Below are 19,999 nucleotides of genomic sequence, written 5' to 3'. Positions count from 1 at the left end.
GCTGTTAACTGGTTAATGTCACTTGCTTCTAATCTGCGTTACAAGGTTTTGTTTGCCAGATACTCCCATTTGTTTTATTTTTATATAGAACTTGTAGACCCAACCATTTTTATCCAACCAATTACCGAGGAGCGTGCTTCTCGGACCTTATATCGCATTGAACTCTTGAGGAAGGTACGAGAACAGGCTCTCCGACATCCACAGCTGTTTGAACGCTTGAAACTTTGTCAGCCAAATCCAGACTTGCCAGTCTGGTGGGAGTGTGGGACTCATGACAGGGATTTACTTATTGGAGCTGCTAAACATGGGGTTAGCAGAACAGACTATCACATTCTTCGTGATCCTGAACTCTCATTTATGTCTGCCCAGAGGAACTACAGTCAGAATAAAGTGGCACTATCAAGAACTTCTACTCCACTTTTACATCAGTATCAGATGGCATTGTCTGCTTCTCCTCTTGCACCTCAGTCAAGATTGCCAGATACTAAAGGGAATGCTCTTGAGGATACAAAAGTTAAAAATGAAAACCTTAAAGAGGACCCTCAGTCGTCTGAAGAAGAATCTATGTCTACTGAGGAAACACGGACAATGATGAAATCTGAACCTCTGAGCCCAAAGAATGGCACGCCATTACAGACTACAGACCACAAACCTGGCGTGAAAACTGAAACTGACAGGCGTATGGTTGCAGCAAGGACAGAGCCCCTAACTCCAAACCCTGCTTCCAAAAAACAGAGAGTCAACAAAAGAGGGTCAGACTCTAGCTCTGATTCTGACTCTGATTCAGACAGATCATCCTGTTCTTCCAGGTCATCTTCATCATCCTCTTCCTCTTCCTCTTCTTGTTCACGCTCCCAATCAGGATCCAGCTCTTCTTCATCCTCATCTTGTTCGTCAGCATCTTCCTCCTCTTCATCATCTTCATCTTCATCATCGTCGTCGTCATCGTCGTCATCTGAAGAGAGTGACAGTGATGACGAAGAGGCACAAAAGCGAGGTAAGTGTCAAAAGTCTTATTACTACATCATAATTTTAAAACTAAAAATACTGAATATTGAAAGACATCTGAAAGGCATAGGAATAGGAGAATACATAGTAAAAACGAAAGCAAATATTCTGTATTTCCCATCACCTCCTATCAATGCCTCTGTCGATTCAAAGCATCATGTTGACTGATTCCATAGAGAGCTGTGTTCAGCATTTGACTCAGGTGTGGGAGGAAGGGATGAATTGCCAGAATTTCTGCAAAAATGTTTTTCCCCTCTTCTTCCCCATTTCTTTTCTTTCCTCCTATATTTAGGTTCTTTTGGTACTGCTTCTGTTTTTCCCTCCTCATTCATCCCTTGTCCCACATCACTACACCACTCTTAAGTATCTCTTGAAAACTCTCAGTCCTGCAATCTGCCAAAGATCATTAAGAGTAATTTGAGGTACTGTCTCAGCACCCACCTATGGGCAATCTTGGTTACCAAACTTAGATATCTAGAGCAACAGGCCCTCCTTTTATAAAATCTCCCTTTTGTTTCTGTGCCTCCCTTTTGTTTCCCCTGCACACTATTTGTCTGTTCCTTTCCTCATCTTAAAGTATTTCCTAAAGCAGCAAACTATCGTGTCATGTAGTACTTTCCCAACAGCAGAAAGAATTGTGACAACAAGGACCATATTCTGGCAAAGCATTAGCTCAAAGATTTTCATGACAGGAATTACACAATGGGGGAGCATGATTCTCAATGTCTTGTACTCAGTTCAACAGTTTTACTGTTAAGAATATAACCCTCTGCTCTGTTTTCTGTGATGGAGAGAAAAATACATTAAAAGTGCTAATATTCAAGATCTGCTTTAAATTGGTTTCCAGTATGCGTACAATAAATGTTATATCATGGTGATCATTAACTTTCTGGCAGTAGAGTTGGGTTGTATGGGTTAGGATTGGTTTCCCACCACGAATAGTAAGGTTTTAGGCTGCAACATCAAGGGTCAGTTGTGAGTAATTTGTTACTATGGGATATTAGCATATTATATAAGTGGGTGTTTGCTCATTCATTTATGCTTGTGTGACCCAGTGCAACGTGTATTTGCATTCACTGACAAATTTTCAAGCATTTTTGCACAGATATTCAGGCTTCAAAACTATTCAGAAAATGTAAACGAGATTGTGGATTAGTGTAGGGCCTAGGAACACAGATAGAATTTTCAAAATCAGCTGTGTGGCTTGGGAGCACTAGTTCCATGGTGTTGTTTTTTTTCATTAGGATTTGTGTTGCTGTGTTATTTAGGTACCTTTGAAAATTTCATCCATAGCAAATCTATTGATACATTTCATATGGTAAAAATCTTGACTATAGTATTTGGCTTAGCAACAAGTGAGGCCTAACAGTCAACTAGATGGCATGTCTCTGAGGCATTGTGACATCAGAAGTAAATCAGCTAGTCATCACTCTCCTCCTACAGTTCATTTGCATACTCAATTCCATTTGTCAAAATGAATCAGCAAGTGAAACTGGCAGTCAGAACTAAGAGAGTTGGGGTGGCATGGGAGTTCAGGACTGGAATAGAGGGCTGTTCCAGATCAATGGTTCTCAAACTTATTTGATTGCATACCCCTTCTTTGTGTCTGTAGCAGTTTATCTCCCCCCCGCCGCAACCCCATCTCTCTCTAGCCACTCAGCTCTGAAGGCAGAACAGAGAGCAGCAGCTGCTGGTCAAGTACCCAGCTCTGAAGGCAGCGCCGCCGCCAGCAGCAGTGGAGACGTAGGGTGGCATGGTATGATATTGCCATTCTTATTTCTCCACTCTTGCTGGTGGCAGCGCTGTCTAGCAGGCATCCGCAGCTCTCTGGCCACCCAGCTCTGAATGATTGCAGTCAGGTTTTTTTTCCCCTACAGCTTCTCGTGCTCCCCCAGAATACATTTCGTGCTCTCCCAGTTTGAGAACCTCTGTTCTAAATCAGGAGCTATATTGGCTGAGTAGGAATGAGACGACATTTGCACTGTGACTCCCTCCACACTATGCCTTGCAAAAAGAAAAGGAGTACTTGTGGCACCTTAGAGACTAACCAGTTTATTTGAGCATAAGCTTTCGTGAGCTACAGCTCACTTCATCGGATGCATACTGTGGAAAGTACAGAAGATCTTTTTATACACACAAACCATGAAAAAATGAGTGTTTACCACTACAAAAGGTTTTCTCTCCCCCCACCCCACTCTCCTGCTGGTAATAGCTTATCTAAAGTGATCACTCCTACTTAAACCTGTTTTAGTAGAATCTCTCTGCCTTGACTGTCAAGGAGGGAGATGACCAAGGTAAACAACAGGTTAGTGTTAAGGTTTAAGGCTAAGGTTAGAATTACTGGCTGAGCAACATCTGATGTTGCAATGCTCCTCTGCCTGCAGGACCAAATGGGCATTGTCAAGGGGATGTTGTTGATAAGAAACTGATAAAACAAAGGAGAAAAGGAGGAGGAGGACTGGCTTAGACAGTGTAACACAATTTAGGTCTAGTGGCAGTATCCTGTAAAATTGCTGCAGGTTCTAGTAATAGGGACTGTATTCCTGCCCTTTCCACCACCTGCCAGTTGAGCCTATGTAACCAATGATGTGTCCAACCCTCGAGTTGTAAAATGTCAGTGTTAGGGAATGTAAATCCGTCTGTCTTTCTGTTGCTGTTTAATTAGAAATTACCATTTTAAAGATTTGGTAACTGCTGGAAGGTTCTCTTAACTTCAGTGCAATTCATTATGCACCATCTCTTTAATATGTACTTTTTTTTAATGTGTAATACACCATTCGTAGCACTTTGAGCAGCTGTTCTATATATTGCACACTTGACATACTAGTATTTTAGACCAATCTGTTGCGTTCAAGCTGTTTTTGAGAGGACAATATTTGTAACAAATGCCTCGCTGTTTAGTGATTTTAATTTTGGTTACTAAACCATTGTTAATACTGCCATTATTTCTATAATCCCAGGATTTGCATGCTTAGCAACTGTCCTATTCTGCATGAAAACAATACTTCAGCTGACGGAAGGGATAGCCAAAACACTTCTACCTCCACCCTACCTACAGGGCTCTCTGGAGCAGTGGTTCTCAAAGCCGGTCCGCCGCTTGTTCAGGGAAAGCCCCTGGCAGGCTGGACCGGTTCGTTTACCGGCTGCGTCCGCAGGTTCGGCCGATCGCAGCACCCACTGGCTGCGGTTCACCGCTCCAGGCCAATGGGGGCCGCAGGAAGGGCGGCCAGCACGTCCCTTGGCTCGCGCCGCAGGACAGTGGGGTGGGAGGAGGTATTGTTTCATATTCTCTGTGTATATATAAAGTCTGCTGCAGTTTCCACGGTATGCATCTGATGAAGTGAGCTGTAGCTCACGAAAGCTCATGCTCAAATAAATTGGTTAGTCTCTAAGGTGCCACAAGTACTCCTTTTCTTTTTGCGAATACAGACTAACACGGCTGTTACTCTGAAACCTGCTCTAGAGCAGTGTTCCTGTCAACCTTTTTGATACAAGGAACCTTTCTGCTGCCTTCCTAAACTGTGTCAGGGAGATCTGAGTGACTGGCTCTGATCCACAGACTGGTCATTGAGAAATACTGCTCTAGAGGAAGAAAGTTTTCAGCAGGCCCTACGTATTGGACCTTCATGGAAGGGGTGAGGGGAATACTGGAAAAATGGGTTACATATCAGTTTGAAATAGAGAGGGTTTTGGTGGTCCCAAGCATTCAAAATCCATTTCAGTTTTTGAAGTATTAATATTTGGGAGCTGAGATTTGACAAGCATGTTATGAGTTACCTTTTGTTATCTAGGGCATTCTCACCTTTGTATTGTGGCTGCTCGGTGCTGTGCCACAAGTAGATTCTGGGTGCAAAGCCAGTTTAGCCACTATGAGATGATATTCCCTTCAGTCTCCCTTGCACAGGGGTTCGTCTGGTGGTGTGGAGCTAGGTTAGTCATTAACTGTGTTTAGAGAACGGAGACATTGCTGGGACTGCACTACACCCTGCTGATCCCAAGCTGCCTTATCAGTCTGTTGGTGCTATTGGTAGGTACTATTTACAGTGTCCTTCAGACTGTGCTGAATTATGCTTGGGACCATCCTGATGCACATCTGGTCCAGGATCAGGGAGTAGCGGGGAAGGGCTCAGCACAGGGGCAAATTGTGGTCTTCTACCATAGAAACTTTTAATATTTTGTCAAATAAGTGGTGGGTAGCATTTTTTATCAATATTTTATGATTAGAGTGATAATGGAAACACTTTTTTGTAGAAAGTGGAGTGTTGTGACACAAATACCTCGCTTTTTCTACAAAAATAAAAAACCACACACACTCTCACCCACCCATCCTCCATAACTTAACTACACAATGCATAACTAAAATATATGGTATTAACTGATTTTAAGCAATGAAAGCAATTAAAATCTCCATCTTTCGCTCTCACTTATGTACGCAATTGTAATCTTGCATTTTTTGTTACACATAAGTTTGAGTCTTGCAGAATTATCTCACATTGCTCTTGCATCTGTACTCTTTCCTACGCAGCATTGGTTGTTAATTTAAAAATATGTCTGGCCTTGCTACCAGGAAATTTATACCGTGCAAACACAGAGACATAATATCCCTGATTTTCTTCTTCTGTTGGAGATGATCTGGAAGAGGAAAGAAATAAAAAATGGAGGTTGGGATGTGTGGAAAATATGTGAGGGTCAGGGGAGAAGAAGAAACAGTGGAATGTTAGTTGAAAAGAAACTCAGAATTTAAAAATGCGTGTTTAAAATTGTAATATGATGTAGACATACCATTTTTAAAAAATTTGGGGGAGGCAAATGGAGCCTTCTACACCCCATCTAATAAGTGAAATGGACCACATATAACAAGTAATATCTCCTCAATAGATTTACCACACTCTGGTGACAACCACTTTGCTTTCCATGCTTACTTTTCTATTTAAAAATGGAATTGATTTATTGTCTTGAAATCACATTTTGTTTCACTTCAAATTGAAATGTGTGTGTTCTAAAATGGTCACAAGGGATTTCATATCAGACTTTAGCAAGCAACCTGTTTTGAAATATCTGAATACTTCACATGTTAAGCTCTAGAAAAGAGAACAGGAATATAGTTATGTGCAGAGTAGTAGTAGTTCACAATTTACATGAAAGAGCTTCAGCACTCCTAATTTAAAAATCAGCGTTGCATATACCCAGAATAAAAATTTCATTTTTCGTTTTATATTCGTGTTCAAATTTTTCTTTCCAAATCTTTACATACTTTGTATGAGCATCCTAAAAAAAACCCTATGGTATATTTTTCTATACAGCTTCAAGTTATATGTAGTACTTTTATTTAGCAGAAGGAACCCCTCACATCAAAGCATATGACGAAGAGAGCGTAGCCTCTCTGAGCACCACACAAGATGAGACCCAGGACTGTTTCCAGTTGAACAACGGGACGCCAAATTCCAGCTATCTCTTGCAAGGTGGATACATGTTGGCTGCATCCTATTGGCCAAAGGTAAGTTTGTAATACCATTTTCAGGCTCAAATGTTATAGCTGGGTCATTTTTCTTGGGGTTAAAAGAGACGAGTTAAAATAGTAAGCTGGGGGTGAATCCTGTTGTGACTATGCCGATATGAAGTTTTGGGTTTTGAATCAGACCAGTCGGGTTTAGTCATTGCCTGGCCTGGAACTCTGGATGTCTTAAATGTTATGCTGCTGTGGCTTATAGCCCTGACATCAACAGCCAGCATGCAAGCATGCAGAGCACACTCTGGCTTCCACCTCCCAGTTACGTTTTGCAGGGTGACCCGAAGACCCTCCCTGTCCTGTATTTCCCCCAAAATGTCTGCCCTGTAGTGTCCAGCCCTCTCACTGACAACTTATAGAAGTTAAGTTCGCTGCACCCTTCAAGAGACAGTACCTGGCAGCTTATTACCTTAACTGGGGTTAACACACTGAGTTGGTGTATAGTACAAGTAAAACAAGTTTGTTAAACAAAAAAGTCTTATGTTTAAGAGATACCAAGTATAAGGAATAAAGATAGAAAAGGTTACAAGCAAACAAAAGTAAAAATACGCTTCTAAGATTAAAACTTACTTTCAACAAGTTGCAGTATTTGCTTAAGCAGGTTTCTCATCTGTATTCAGTTCCCAGAGACTTCAAACTGCTTGGTTAAAGGATCCACTATTCTGTGATTTCAAGAGCTCTGGCCACTTTAGTCTCTCATGTGAAAGAAGGCAAAAGCCAAGGAAGGCAAAATGGCTTTCTCTCTTTATATCTTCCCAAAGTTCAGTGGTGCTGCTTCAAGAGGCAGGAAGGCTTCGGGAGGTGGGGGGTGCACTCTCCATACCCCATCGAGATTAAGTGGTTATCTTTCCCCACTTGCTCTCCTGATGGCTTTGTTTACCATGCATGTAAATGTGCTTTTCTTTGTCTTTGGTCACACCTTGCTTAATTTACACCAGAAACACATTCAAGCAATGTGAAAACACACTCAGTTAAAGCTCAGGCGCAGCATCTGTAGTTTTCCTTAAAGATATCCCTGTTACTGAAATCTGCAGAGCAGCGACCTGGCACTTTTTATACACCTTCGCTAGGCATTGTGTACTGGGTGTGAACAACTGCATCTGATGCAAAACTACCCTGCCTAGAGAAGCAATGTATGTCATAGGATTCTAGGATTCCTTAGAGACACGGCTTGTGAATCACCAGAAGTGCACAACACATAGGGACAATCCCTGGAAGAAGGAGGATGGATTACTCATCTTGTAGTAACAGGAGTTCTTTGAGATGTCTTTTCCCTATGTATACTGCACTACCTGCCCTCTTTCCCGGCTTCCTGGTCTCCTACTGGGAACTGGTGGTAAAGAAGGAACTGAGATGGTGGCAGTCTGGCAGTCCCCCCCTTTATTCCTGTGATGTGGTACACAAGGAGAGGAGAGGCACATGGGTGGACCAGATGGACAGTACTAGGTAAAAATGTATAGTTTTTGGAGTGCTTGCTCATGTCCATTCCATATTAGGTGTGTGTGCTCTCCACATGCACTGGTGCTGGAAGTTTTTCCCTTAGCAGTATCCGTAGGGGACCGGTTCTGGCACCCTGTGGAGTGGCGCCTGCATGGCGTGGTATGAGGAGCGCTGCCGGCTCCCCCCACCCTGAATTCCTTCTTGCTGCCAGTCACTCTGCTGGAACTTCTGCTGCTTCGGCTAACTTCAGACCGCTGGTCCTCAATACCGTGGCGGAGTGTTATATCCTACAATTTACTTCTACCCCCCCTCTTACCCGGTCCCTCTTCAGGGACCCTTCTCACAAGAGTCTCCTCATGCAGGAGGTAAAGGGGTTGCCGCAATTGGGTGCGGTGGAAGAAGTTCCTCTCGACTACAGGAACAAGAGGTTGTATTCCCGGTACCACTTAATCCCAAAGGCCAAGGTCTGTCTGAGGCCCATCCTGGACATGAGGGACCTCAATAAGTATCTAAAGAAGCATGGTCTCCTTGGCTTCTATCATCCCCTCCCTGGATCCGGGAGACCTGCCCTTGACTAGAAGGACATGGACTTCCACATAGCAGTCTTTCAAGGTCACAGACGCTTCCTTCGGTTTACAGTGGGCCCCCACCACTACCAGTTTGCGGTCCTCTCGTTCGGCTTGGCAACAGCACCCAGAGTGTTTACCAATTGCATGTCGGTGATGGCTGCTCACCTCAGATGTTGGGGTATCCAGATCTACTCATACCTTGATGACTGGCTAATCAAGGGCAACTCCATGTCTCAGTTCCAAGAGGATGATGTGGTGCTGCAAGCCATGTGCCGCCTACTGGTAAATGACAAAAAGTCTTTGTTCATTTGGAGCAGTGCTCAACTCAACCTGCGCCAGAGCGTTCCTGCCGTTAGAAAGGTTCCAGACGTTGACGGACCTCATCGCAGAGGTCTCTGCGTTCCCCCTGACTATGGCCAGGGTTTGCCTGCGCCTGCTGGGTCACATGGCAGCATGCACATACATTGTCCACCATGCCAGGCTCTGGATGCGGCCCCTGCAGCAATGGCTGGCAATGGTCTATTCCCAGTCCAGAGATCACCTGGACAAGGTTGTTACCATTCCCCCTATGGTACTTGCCTCACTGTGACGGTGGACCGATCACACAATCTTCCTACAGGGGGTTCTGTTCAACACCCACCATCACTCCATTGAATTAGTATCGGACGCCTTGGATTTCGGCTAGGGTGCGCACCTTGGTGACCTCCAGACCCAGGATATGTGGTCCCCAGAGGAGATGATGTTACACATAAACGTCAAAGAACTCAGGGCAGTCCCCTTGGCATGCAGTCTTCCTACCTCACCTGTCGGGCAAGGTGGTGAGAGTCCTGACGGACAACACTGCCTCGATGTTCTACATCAACAGGCAAGGGAGAGCACGTTCATAGACTCTCTGCCAAGAAGCACTCCATCTTTGGGATTTCTGCATCAGCAACGAAATCCATCTAGAAGCTTGTCACCTCCCTGGTGTCAAGAACACGCTAGCAGATCACCCCAGCAGGGACTTCTCCTCTCACCATGAGTGGTTGCTCCACCCGGAGGTAGCCTGCATGATCTTTCAGAGGTGGGGAACTCCCCAAGTGGACCTGTTCGCCACCAGGCTAAACAGGAAATGCCACCGGTTTTGTTCACAGCAAGACCTGGGCAAAGACTCCCTCTCCGATTCCTTTCTCCTGTCGTGGTCAGGGAACCTGATGTACGCATTCCCTGCGATTCCTCTCATCAGCAGGGTCCTGGCAAAGATCAAGAGAGACAAGGGACAAGTTATCATGGTCTCCCTGGCTTGGCCTCACCAGCACTGGTTTTGCACGCTCATGAACCTGGCAGCAGCCCCTCCCTGGCCCCTGCCCAACTGTTCCTGCCTGCTCTTTTTGTGAAAGGTCTCCTTCCTGGTGGCTTGAAGGGTCTCTGAAATCAGAGTGCTTACGTCAGCGCCACCCTACACGGTGTTCTATAAGGACAACGTTGAACTGCGACCGCACTTTGCCTTTTTACCCAAGGTAGTTTCACAGTTTCAGGACATATTTTTACCAGTCCTCTTCCCAAAACCTCGTAAATCTGATAAAGAGTGCAGGTTACACACTGTGGATGATAGGAAAGCACTAGCCTTTTATATAGAAAGAACTAAGTCGTTCCGTAAGTCAACACAATTTTTCATCACAGTAGTGGACAGAACGAAAAGTCTACCTCTTTCTGCTCAGAGAATTTCCTCTTGGATCACCACCTGCATCAGGTTTTGTCATGAAGAGGCAAAGATACCACTGCTGACTATCATTACCGCCCATTCCACCAGAGCGCAGGCCTCGTTAGCAACCTTCCTGGCCCAGGTGCCAATTCAAGATATCTGCAGGGCCGCTACCTGGTCATCCATCCATACCTCCATACCCATTACACCCAGCAGGTCCAGGGCAATGCCAGCTTTGACAGAGGAGTGTTACAATTCGCATGGCCGTGAATTCCAAGCTCGCCTCCAGGGATACCACTTGAGAGTCACCTAGAATGGAATCGACATGAACAAGCACTCGAAGAAGAAAAAAGGTTACCTACCTCTCGTAACTGTTGTTCTTCAAGACGTGTTGCTCATGTCCATTCTATGACAGGCCCTTCTACCCCTCTGTTGGCAAGAGTTGCCGGCAAGAAGGAACTTACAGGGCATAGGGTTGGCGATGCCTCATATACTGGTGCATGAGTGCGGGACTCCAGAGGGTGCCAGTCAGCCCTACGGATACCACTAAGGCAAAAAATTCCAACAGTGGTGCACGTGGGCGCACGCATACCTAGAATGGAATGGACATGAGCAACACATCTCAAAGAACAACAGTTACGAGAGGTAGGTAACTGTTTTTTACTGCATGGTGAGTAAATCTATCCTTTTACATGCATTAGTGGCTTGTTCTCAACTGTACTAGTGGCAAACTATGAAGATTTTGTGATTTGTTAAAATGTATACTTAAAATATAAACTTTAATCCCAGTGATTAATATACTTTTGACAATTGCCTTCACAATGGAAAAGGATAGATATTATTTTAAAAATGAAAGATTAGATTAGCTTTGACACTTGTCGTGAAAATCAGAAGATCCAAGAGGAATACTTTATGGGCGTCTAAAGCTAATCTTGTTTTCACAGTCCCCTGCTATGCTTATGGTTTGCAGAACATCTGGCTTATAAAATCACCACCTTCTTGGACATGCTAGTTGGATTTTAAGTAGATTCAACTTCATTTTTGAATTTTCTGGGATTTATATTTTATTCAGTAGTTCTAAAGTTATTTTAACATAATTTTGTAGAATGTAAGGGTCACTGGTGGTGGTCTAATTCTTCTACATGCTACTTTCCAAAGAATCTGTGTTCCCCTCTACAAAACTGTTTTAAATTATGTAGATAACTATAACACAGTCTTAGAGTAAAATTTCATTGTATTTGTTAAAGGCATGTACTATATTATAAAAAAAATAGCTATTGGTTTCTCAGTTTGCAGTGGTAAAGATCTCATTCACTGGAGGCAGGCATGGATTGCACTGAGGCTTGAAAATACGCAGCCAGATTGGAAGCTTCTGTTGAAGGCATTGTTTTCAGAAGTCAAGCAGCTTAGGAGGGCCTGAAAGGGAACTTCATGACAAAGGAAGAGACAAAAAGGGTGGGGGAGCTCAGAAGAGAGAGATTAGTATTAGTATCTGAAATTCAGGAGCTTTTAATCTCCACTACATTAACATCATGAATATTTTTCTTAAAAATAACTTTGGTTTCAATGTTCATGATTTTCAATTTTCAAGAGCATCACTTGAGCTCTTCTTAAATGGTCTAATTTTCATAGGGAAGGTGGAAGGCCCATTTAGAATGTGTCAAAATGAACACCCACAAATAGAGGCATAACAAAACAACTAATCATTTTTGAAAATGTAGGCCCTTGTTCTGAATGTGGTGGTATAGAACACAATCAAGATTAGGAGAGAATTGTAAAGAGCATTTTATATGTTGGGCAGTTTATTTCTTGGACAAATATGTGTGCTCTAATGGTATCAGCAAACTTTATGGATTTTATTTTTATATTACATAGGTTCTAAAAGGGTCCCTTACATTTTATTTGGGGAATTCAGCATGTATTGCTTAAGGTCTAAGTATGTGCTTGACTTTTCAGTGGGACTGTTTGTGTGTTTAAAATTAAATATGTGCTTTGCCGGCTTGTGACCTAAGGTATTTGAATCGGGAGCGGAACAGATTCAAACATGACAACAGGAACTGTGAATAAGAGCATGCACATTTATTTTTATATTTGTGGCTGGTTATTATATTATTGTAGCATCTACATATGTTAGGTGATAGTCCCTGCCCCAAATGGTCATGGCCAAAAATCTGCACACACTTCTGCACTGTTTCATTTTACTATCCAGAGTATTCCCATTAAAATTAATGGGACTACTCATGTGAGTAAAGCGAAGCATGTGCTTAAGTATTTGCAGGAGCAGGACCAAAATAGACAAGATACACAAAGGGTAGAAGAAAGGAAGTACCATTGTCCACATTTTGCAAATGGTTATGTGAGGTATAGAGAGATTGTGATTTATCCAAAGCCACACAGGAAAATGTTGTAGAGCCAGGAATTGAACCCAAATCCTGAGTGCAAGTCCAGTGATTTAACCTCTTCTTTGTAGAAGAGTAGGGTTTGCATTCTGAATGGCATCATGTATAGATTTTATAAGCAGTTCCTTTGTAAAAAGTTTTCTCTTTTTTTCTAGGATCGAGTTATGATTAACCGACTAGACAGTATTTGTCAAACAGTGTTGAAAGGTAAATGGCCTTCGGCAAGAAGAAGCTATGACAGCAATACAGTAGCATCTTTCTACACAACCAAACTTCTGGACAGCCCGGGTGCAGCTGCAGACTACAGTGAACCTAGTGCACCAACTCCCCCAACTGCAGGTGTTAAGGAAGAACATGATCAGTCGCCACAGATGCCAAAGGTGAAGAAGCATGTACGAGAAAAGGAGTTTACAGTGAAAATCAATGACGTATGTTTATTTTTATTGCCCTAGGACCTGATTGCGATTGCGGTGTGCGGCATGCTTTACCTGCAAGTGGCTGCCTGCTCTCACTCTTACTTCCTTTGCACATTAGTTTACGGGTATTTGGATATGTTTCTTTTGGGCATTGGGCATTTTTAAATTTACATATCCTACTAGAGGGATCATCATTGAATGTATGTCCCTCTTTAAACTTCTGAAATCCTGCTGTTAAGATACTTCCTCAAATGGTTTGTTTTATGCAGTTTCTAACAGTCTGGTTAGTTGCATAAATAATAGGTGTTTCCAGTGAGTTTGACTTTTTTTGAACATTTTAGCATGCCCTACTCAAATTAGCACTTTATAATTTCATGTGCTTCTAAAAAGGTTACAACTAAATCCTGTAGTTTCACATACATACTAGAGGTGTCTAAAATACCCATTTCCTGTGTTTGTAATTTGAGATTTGTTGGTAGTAAGTACAAATAGATGAGAACTCTGTTCTAGTAATTGGATTTGGGATTTGCATAGGATGAGATTAAGGAAGTAGATAGATGTTCAGTATCTGAATTTTTCAATTAAGATATTAATTTTTTCACAATTTGTATTCAGAAAGGTGGTCCTGTAAAATTTCTGGTTAGACTGGTTACTTTGAAGAAAAGCAAGGCTTGATTAAAGTCTTGTGTGATCTCATTTTCCCTCAACTCTTCTGTAATAGATGTGTTTTATGCGAGAATCCTGAACTATGAAGTAGTCATTTCTGTCTCAGAAGACAGTCTTCTAACCCTGGCATTTGTTTAACAGGAAGGTGGTTTGAAGTTGACTTTTCAGAAGCAGGGGTTTTCTCAAAAAAGGCTGTTTGAAAGTGAAGAAGGCACGTTAGGACAGCAGCAATACCTGGCTCGGCTTCGTGAGCTCCAGAATGCTTCAGAGACCAGCCTTGTCAATTTTCCAAAATCCTTACCAGAATCAGGTAAACATTATGATTTATTATAGTGTCAATTTACATAATGCTCCCTGGTCACAAGAATCTCTTTGACAGTGTACATTGTAGGGAAATAGACAAAGAGCCATTATACTTTGCCATTTTCTATCTGTGTTAATTTTCTGTGCTCTTTGTAATCTGTCTCCTGTGTCTGAGGCAATCAAACAGTCAAGTATAGTAGGGTAGAGACAGTTTTGTGCTTTACTACTGTGATCCTTAATAATATTCTGTATTATTAATCTTAATAACAAAACTGTATTCTATTTCAATCGGAAATATGTGTTACAACTAGAAAATAGCCTCTGATACAAATTTAAGATCTGGATCCTCAATTTTTCATACCAGGGATGTTTAGATTTAGGTATTTGTTTTGGATCCATTTCTCATTATAGATATGAAAGTCATTAAGTTCCAGAGGTTAATTACACATTTTTTGTGGGGGGGAATTCCTTTTATACTTTTGAAATTTGTTACCTGTCCATTTCATTGAATGCCTTCTAGTTCTTGTGATGGTGTCATGACTTCTTTGGTGCTACTATGGTCTCATTGTAGTAAACTCATATTTAGATTTTTCTATGGATATTTAGCCTAGTAATCTTCAGTAGCTTTATTTTATAAATAAGTATTCAGAAAATGTCTAAAAGGGATATTATTTACCCTGTACATTACAATAGCTTCTTAAGAACTTAATGTAATTGTGTTTGTGTGTGTGTATATATATATAAAATTGTAACCCAGTAGACCATAATGACTCGTATAGAGACATAATCTCTCACATATACCTGAGTTATGCATGTGAGTAACATTTATGAAAAGTAATGTGTGTAAACATGAAATAGACACAATGTTTAAGATGTTCATAATATTGACCAATTGTTTACACAGTTTTTTTAAAATCTAAGCTCAAGTTACAGCAATTGCAAAATATATCTTTCACTTAGAAAAATGTACACATTTTTCATTTATGTAAAATGGAAGCTTATTGAAATCATTTTGTTGAATACAAGCTACATAAAAATACAGAAGTAGAAACTTGGTATGTCAAGTTTCAACTTAAAACAGGATAATACATCTCACATCCTTAAGCCTATTAAACATGTATAACAGTGTTGTCAACTTATGCAATATTTTGGGTCTTTAAGGGTTCTCATTCATTTATTTTTTCTTCAATCTTGCAAATTTTTGCCCTCATCTAAAATGGCTCCCATATCCCATTACCATCTGGGTCTGAAGGCACATGCTTCCCTTAGCAAGGTGCATTGTATATCCATTTGACCTTTTCAGATGAAAGTGAGGCTGCCCTCAGCAAAGATAGATGCCATCCTATTGGTTTCCAATGGCTCTGAAGCCAGGCTACTCTCAGGGAAGATAGTGTCCCCTTAGTCACTCTGTGAGGGCCGGGCAAATATAGAGGTGTTAGGAATGGGACTGTAGGGACTATCAGGGAATGGAGTGGGTTAGGAAACTGGACAGGGCACTATGAATCAAAGGATTCTGAGAAGCAGAGTACAGATAGGATGGGATACTAGGGAATGTTGGGATCAGGAGGCCATCTGAGGGGTGGCAGCAGGATATAAAGGCAAAGTGAGAGGAGCTGAAAGAGTGCAGAGGAATGTGGTATGGAAGAGAAAGAGAATGTGATGGATAAGAAACTGTGAGGGAGGGAAATATGAGTAGGGGTGAATGTAGGTGACAGTAGAATGTGGGGAAATGTGTGGAAAGAATGTGAGTGCAGCAGCTGCCTATCCTGTTCAGCTAAGGACTGGATAGAATGGAATTGCCACATGCCCCCCCACGAGGACAATAGAAGGTAAGTGGAGTTCCCTATAATCAGTGAAAAAAGATGCTGCATTTTTGTATATATTTAAGGTTGCATTTTGGCCCTAAGATGATCACACATACAGTATGCATGGGGAGCTCCCCCTTAAAGGTGAAAAATCAAGACAGGTGAAAAACTGTGATTTAAAACAAAAAAAAACTCAAACCCCCCATGTTTTTAAGTTACTCTTAAGACATTATTTTGGAAGATGGTGTAGTGTCTCATATGTTGAATGTTGAGCTTGTCAGTACCTTGATGGAGATTCTTAAATGGGTACAACTTTCTAGGAATTTAAGTCCAAAACATGTTACCTTAAAATTGGTTCATTATGTTGGTGAGTGATATTTACATATAGAATACTGGTCTGAGAACACTTGCTTTCCTTTTTTGGGGGGACCAATTTGGGGGACCCTTCTCAAACTGTTGTCATCCCTGCCGGCTTTGGAGCGGTTGTCTGCTAAAAACACTGTTCTGAGCTAATCATGATCAGTCTAACAGCACTGAATGATGTTGGTTCGCAAATAAAGAAATAAAATGCAGTGATGGCTGATGGCTTCTTCTGTAATAGAAAATTAAATTAAATCATTTGGAGTTAAAAAAAATCTTTCCCTTGTACAATGGAGATGGAAAAATAGTTGATCGTTTTAATTTTAATAGTACTAGCAGCTGCAACTATGATTTATTGATCCCTTTTGTTTTTTCTGTACTTGTTACAGGGTCTCTTTAGCAGTTTGATTTTTTGTTTATATGTGGGAATTATCTGTAAACTACTCTATTTCAAATTATGGAACTTTTTTATTGAATGTGTTCCTGATTATAAATGGAACACACCTTTGACTCATTAATGATATGCATTATTAATTTGATAGGTGCTTCCAATCAGTTAACAGTTAATGCTAATGGAGTGATGGTCGACAGCCAGCCTGTAGTCAAAAAGAGGAGAGGAAGGAGGAAGAATGTAGAAGGAGTTGACATCCTCTTTATAAATAGAAATAAACCACCTAATCATGTAAGTAAATCTGATTCTATATCCAAAATACAAGTTCAATTTTACTCTGAATTTCTTAATTGAGCATATTGTGCTGCGAACAAATAATTGCTAAACTTTAGCATTCAAATGATTTCATCTGGAATTACTCAGTATAAGCTTATAATTAAGGTCCTACTTAACTTGCAATATTGTGAAAATTGCAGATTCTGCAATATTACACTTCCACTGCAATTTTGACAGTGGGAGCCCTGGCTCCTTCCGTCAGCCCCAGGCAGCCAACAGCAGGAGTCACCACTCTCAGCCATGGATAGCCGAAAGTGGAAAATCGCACAAAAGTAATAATGGACTTCATTACTCCAAATAATAAGGTCCATTGTTACTTTTCTGCAATTTTCCATGACTTGTTCACAATTTTTTGATGATCATCCCGCAATTCAAGTATTACCTTACTTATAATCTTTTAAATGTGAGCTGGAAAGGATTTTTATTAAAAACAAACAAAAAGCCACATCTATGGTATTGCTTAATTACAATATGGAAGATTACATATAGATCTCTTTCAGAATGTAATTGGCTGTGTATTTAACTAAATTGGAGACCACCTACAAATTCTTTGTGACATTTGTTTTCCAATGTATTGCGTGTTTCTCAGAATATTTTGTCTTTCTACAGGTTAGTCCAGGCATTAACACCTCGCAAGTTGCTCCAGTAATAAACCCAACACTTACTTATGCTCAGTCCCAAGGTCTACTTGATGAAGAAAGCCCAGTTCCTGTCATTAACCTGAAAGATGGAACAAGACTTGCAGGTGATGATGCACCAAAAAGGAAGGATTTAGAAAAATGGCTTAAGGAACATCCTGGTTATGTTGAAGATTTAGGAGCTTTTATTCCTGTGAGTATTCTTTTGAACTCTGCTTCAACTAAATAGTGAGTCTCATTCTGCCTCTGCATATTGTATTTAAATTTGTAATATATACCACATGGGATTCCTTATTCTCTTCTTTTTTCCCCCCTTCTTTATTTTCACTTGATTTGAAGTGGAAGTCTATGGGATGGTCTCTTAATTTCTATCTATCTTCTTCCCATCTCCATGCAATTTGTACACTAAGGCCAGCCCAGGAATATAGCATTTAATCACTAATAAAAAATAATCAATAGCAAGATGCATTATCTGTTGCCATTTTTTATGGAGACTAATCCATTTCAAATATTTCTTTAATGAAAATTAGGAAATATGTATTCATGTGATGTTTCATTACTTATAAATGATACTGAAAATAGATGCGTGCATTCTCACAATTATGCAAGAAGAGTAAGTTAGTTACAGTGGAATAAATATCATAGGGACCTATATTTTAAATGCTTAGTAATGTCAAATGGATTTGCTATTCCCACCTTGATACCTCTGAGCTTGCAATCTACTGATCCATAAATCTGCACATAACAGACATTAATGGGATATTATCACATTTATGGGATTAAAACCAAAAATTTTCTGTTCTCTAAAAGTGTTTTAATATGAAGTAATATAGGATAACCTGGTATACCCAGAAGTAAAGTACTCCTGAAAATTGCAATTTTATAAATACAAAAGGGGAAGCAGGAAATGATGAGCTCGAAATGGAATTGTTTGTGTACCTTTTGTCTTGCACTGGGTGTATATAAATTTGGTTAAATTTTGGACTAAATTCTAATATTTCAGTTTAAGAATAATTTCAAATAACTATTAGAAGCTGAATAACTAAAAGGAGGCATCAGTATTCTCCAGCTACCTGTATCATAGACTCTCAGCCACTTTTTCTCCTCCTCCTCTTCTTCGTGACTGGTTCATGTCAGGCCTGTCCATTCTGTCCTTGCACTGTTGGTAAACCTGTCAGGGTATTAGGAGGTTGAGGATGCTAAGTATATTAATACAATCTGTTGTAAATATTTCATTTTTATTCCAGTATCTTGTCTGTGCCCATTAAACAGTGTGTTTATTATCTATCTTAATGGTCAAGTCTTCAGAATGCTGATTGGTTGATAATAATAAAAGTGCACCTTGATCATGTACATGCCCCTCAGGTGCAGACTCTTCACGCTAACAGGGACAGTCATATCTAACAAATTCTTCGTCTTCCAAAGTTATGATCTTGACTAACTATGGGATTCTGTTATTGTAAATAATCCTGCTATATTAGAATAAATATGTAATACATGTTCTTCCATCGTTATTGTCGTAGCCACCAGTCTGCTCCAAATTTGACTTCAGCCAAATGCTTTTTCCAGTTTTTTTGGTCAAATAGTAAAATTAAGCAGTGAATACACTCATAAATTAAACATCTAATCTTATATAGTTTTTACGGTAATAGTTAAAAACAATGACTGTATGAGACATCAGAGGTAGTAAAAACTCTAGGAGGCAGGTGTGCCTCCTGTTGTGGTCCCTACACGCTGCTCTAGTGAAGTATGTGAACAATTTCCCCAGCACAGGAGTACCAGAGGTCCAATGTAAGTGTCACTATGCGATCTCTTGAGCAACTTCCAGCTGGAGGGGCCATGTCAAGTAGGTCGATGAGAGTCCATAGTGGTGATCACTGCAGAGATTTTGGGCTGTCGTGCAGCCTATAGGCCATCTTGAGGAGTCTGCCATAAATTAGTACAGAACATACCATTCATCTTGAAGTGATCGTCTGAATGTATATTCCAGTCATGGGTTTGCATGCGCCCGAGTACAGAATTTTTTGCAAGCATTGTTGGCCCTCATATGCTATGTAGTTCTCCTTGTACTCTGAACTGGGGGAGTAAAGCAGTGAGGGCCAGTGCTTCTCCAGGTCCTTCTTACCACTGGATGGTCTGAGTTGAAATCTTTGATATCTTCAGCTCCTTTCTACTGTATCACTTCTGTAAATATATTGTAAATAGTTTTAGTATTTTTCTCATATAGTATAGTTGGCTATTTTCTGTTCCCCTCCACCCCTCTCAAGAAGGAATTTTTCCCCCCAGGAAGGCTGAGATTATGCCTGGGATTCTGAGGTTCAAAAACCGCATTTCCTGCCATTGCTCCATTTCTGTGAGTAGTGAACATCAATATTGTCTCTGCTGCCTGCGTAAGGCTCACTTCTTACCAAGTGCAGCATCTGCTGCTCCTTTCCCCCCAGAACTCATGAGGGTTGGGAACTGAGGCTTAGGAAA

General features: G+C 40.9%; 1 protein-coding gene across 13 annotated transcripts in view; it reads left to right on the top strand.

The window, feature by feature from the left end:
• Positions 1 to 19,999, top strand: part of CHD9 (chromodomain helicase DNA binding protein 9) — a 193,709-nt gene that overhangs the window by 147,981 nt on the left and 25,729 nt on the right. For 7 of the 13 annotated variants that reach the window (XM_077831202.1, XM_077831201.1, XM_077831205.1 and 4 more), the window contains 6 exons: positions 89 to 997; positions 6,342 to 6,505; positions 12,765 to 13,037; positions 13,833 to 14,001; positions 16,702 to 16,841; positions 17,496 to 17,717. In XM_077831202.1, the coding sequence (XP_077687328.1) occupies positions 89 to 997; positions 6,342 to 6,505; positions 12,765 to 13,037; positions 13,833 to 14,001; positions 16,702 to 16,841; positions 17,496 to 17,717 (1,877 nt within the window). The remainder of the gene's footprint in view (positions 1 to 88; positions 998 to 6,341; positions 6,506 to 12,764; positions 13,038 to 13,832; positions 14,002 to 16,701; positions 16,842 to 17,495; positions 17,718 to 19,999) is intronic. The other 6 variants (XM_077831208.1, XM_077831207.1, XM_077831212.1 and 3 more) reach the window with 3 other exon arrangements.

Source organism: Eretmochelys imbricata, chromosome 12 (genome assembly GCF_965152235.1).
Source record: "Eretmochelys imbricata isolate rEreImb1 chromosome 12, rEreImb1.hap1, whole genome shotgun sequence".
In the NCBI taxonomy this organism is placed as follows: Eukaryota; Metazoa; Chordata; order Testudines; family Cheloniidae; genus Eretmochelys; species Eretmochelys imbricata.
Note: the sequence above shows the minus strand (reverse complement) of the source record. Positions and strands in the feature narration are given on the sequence as shown.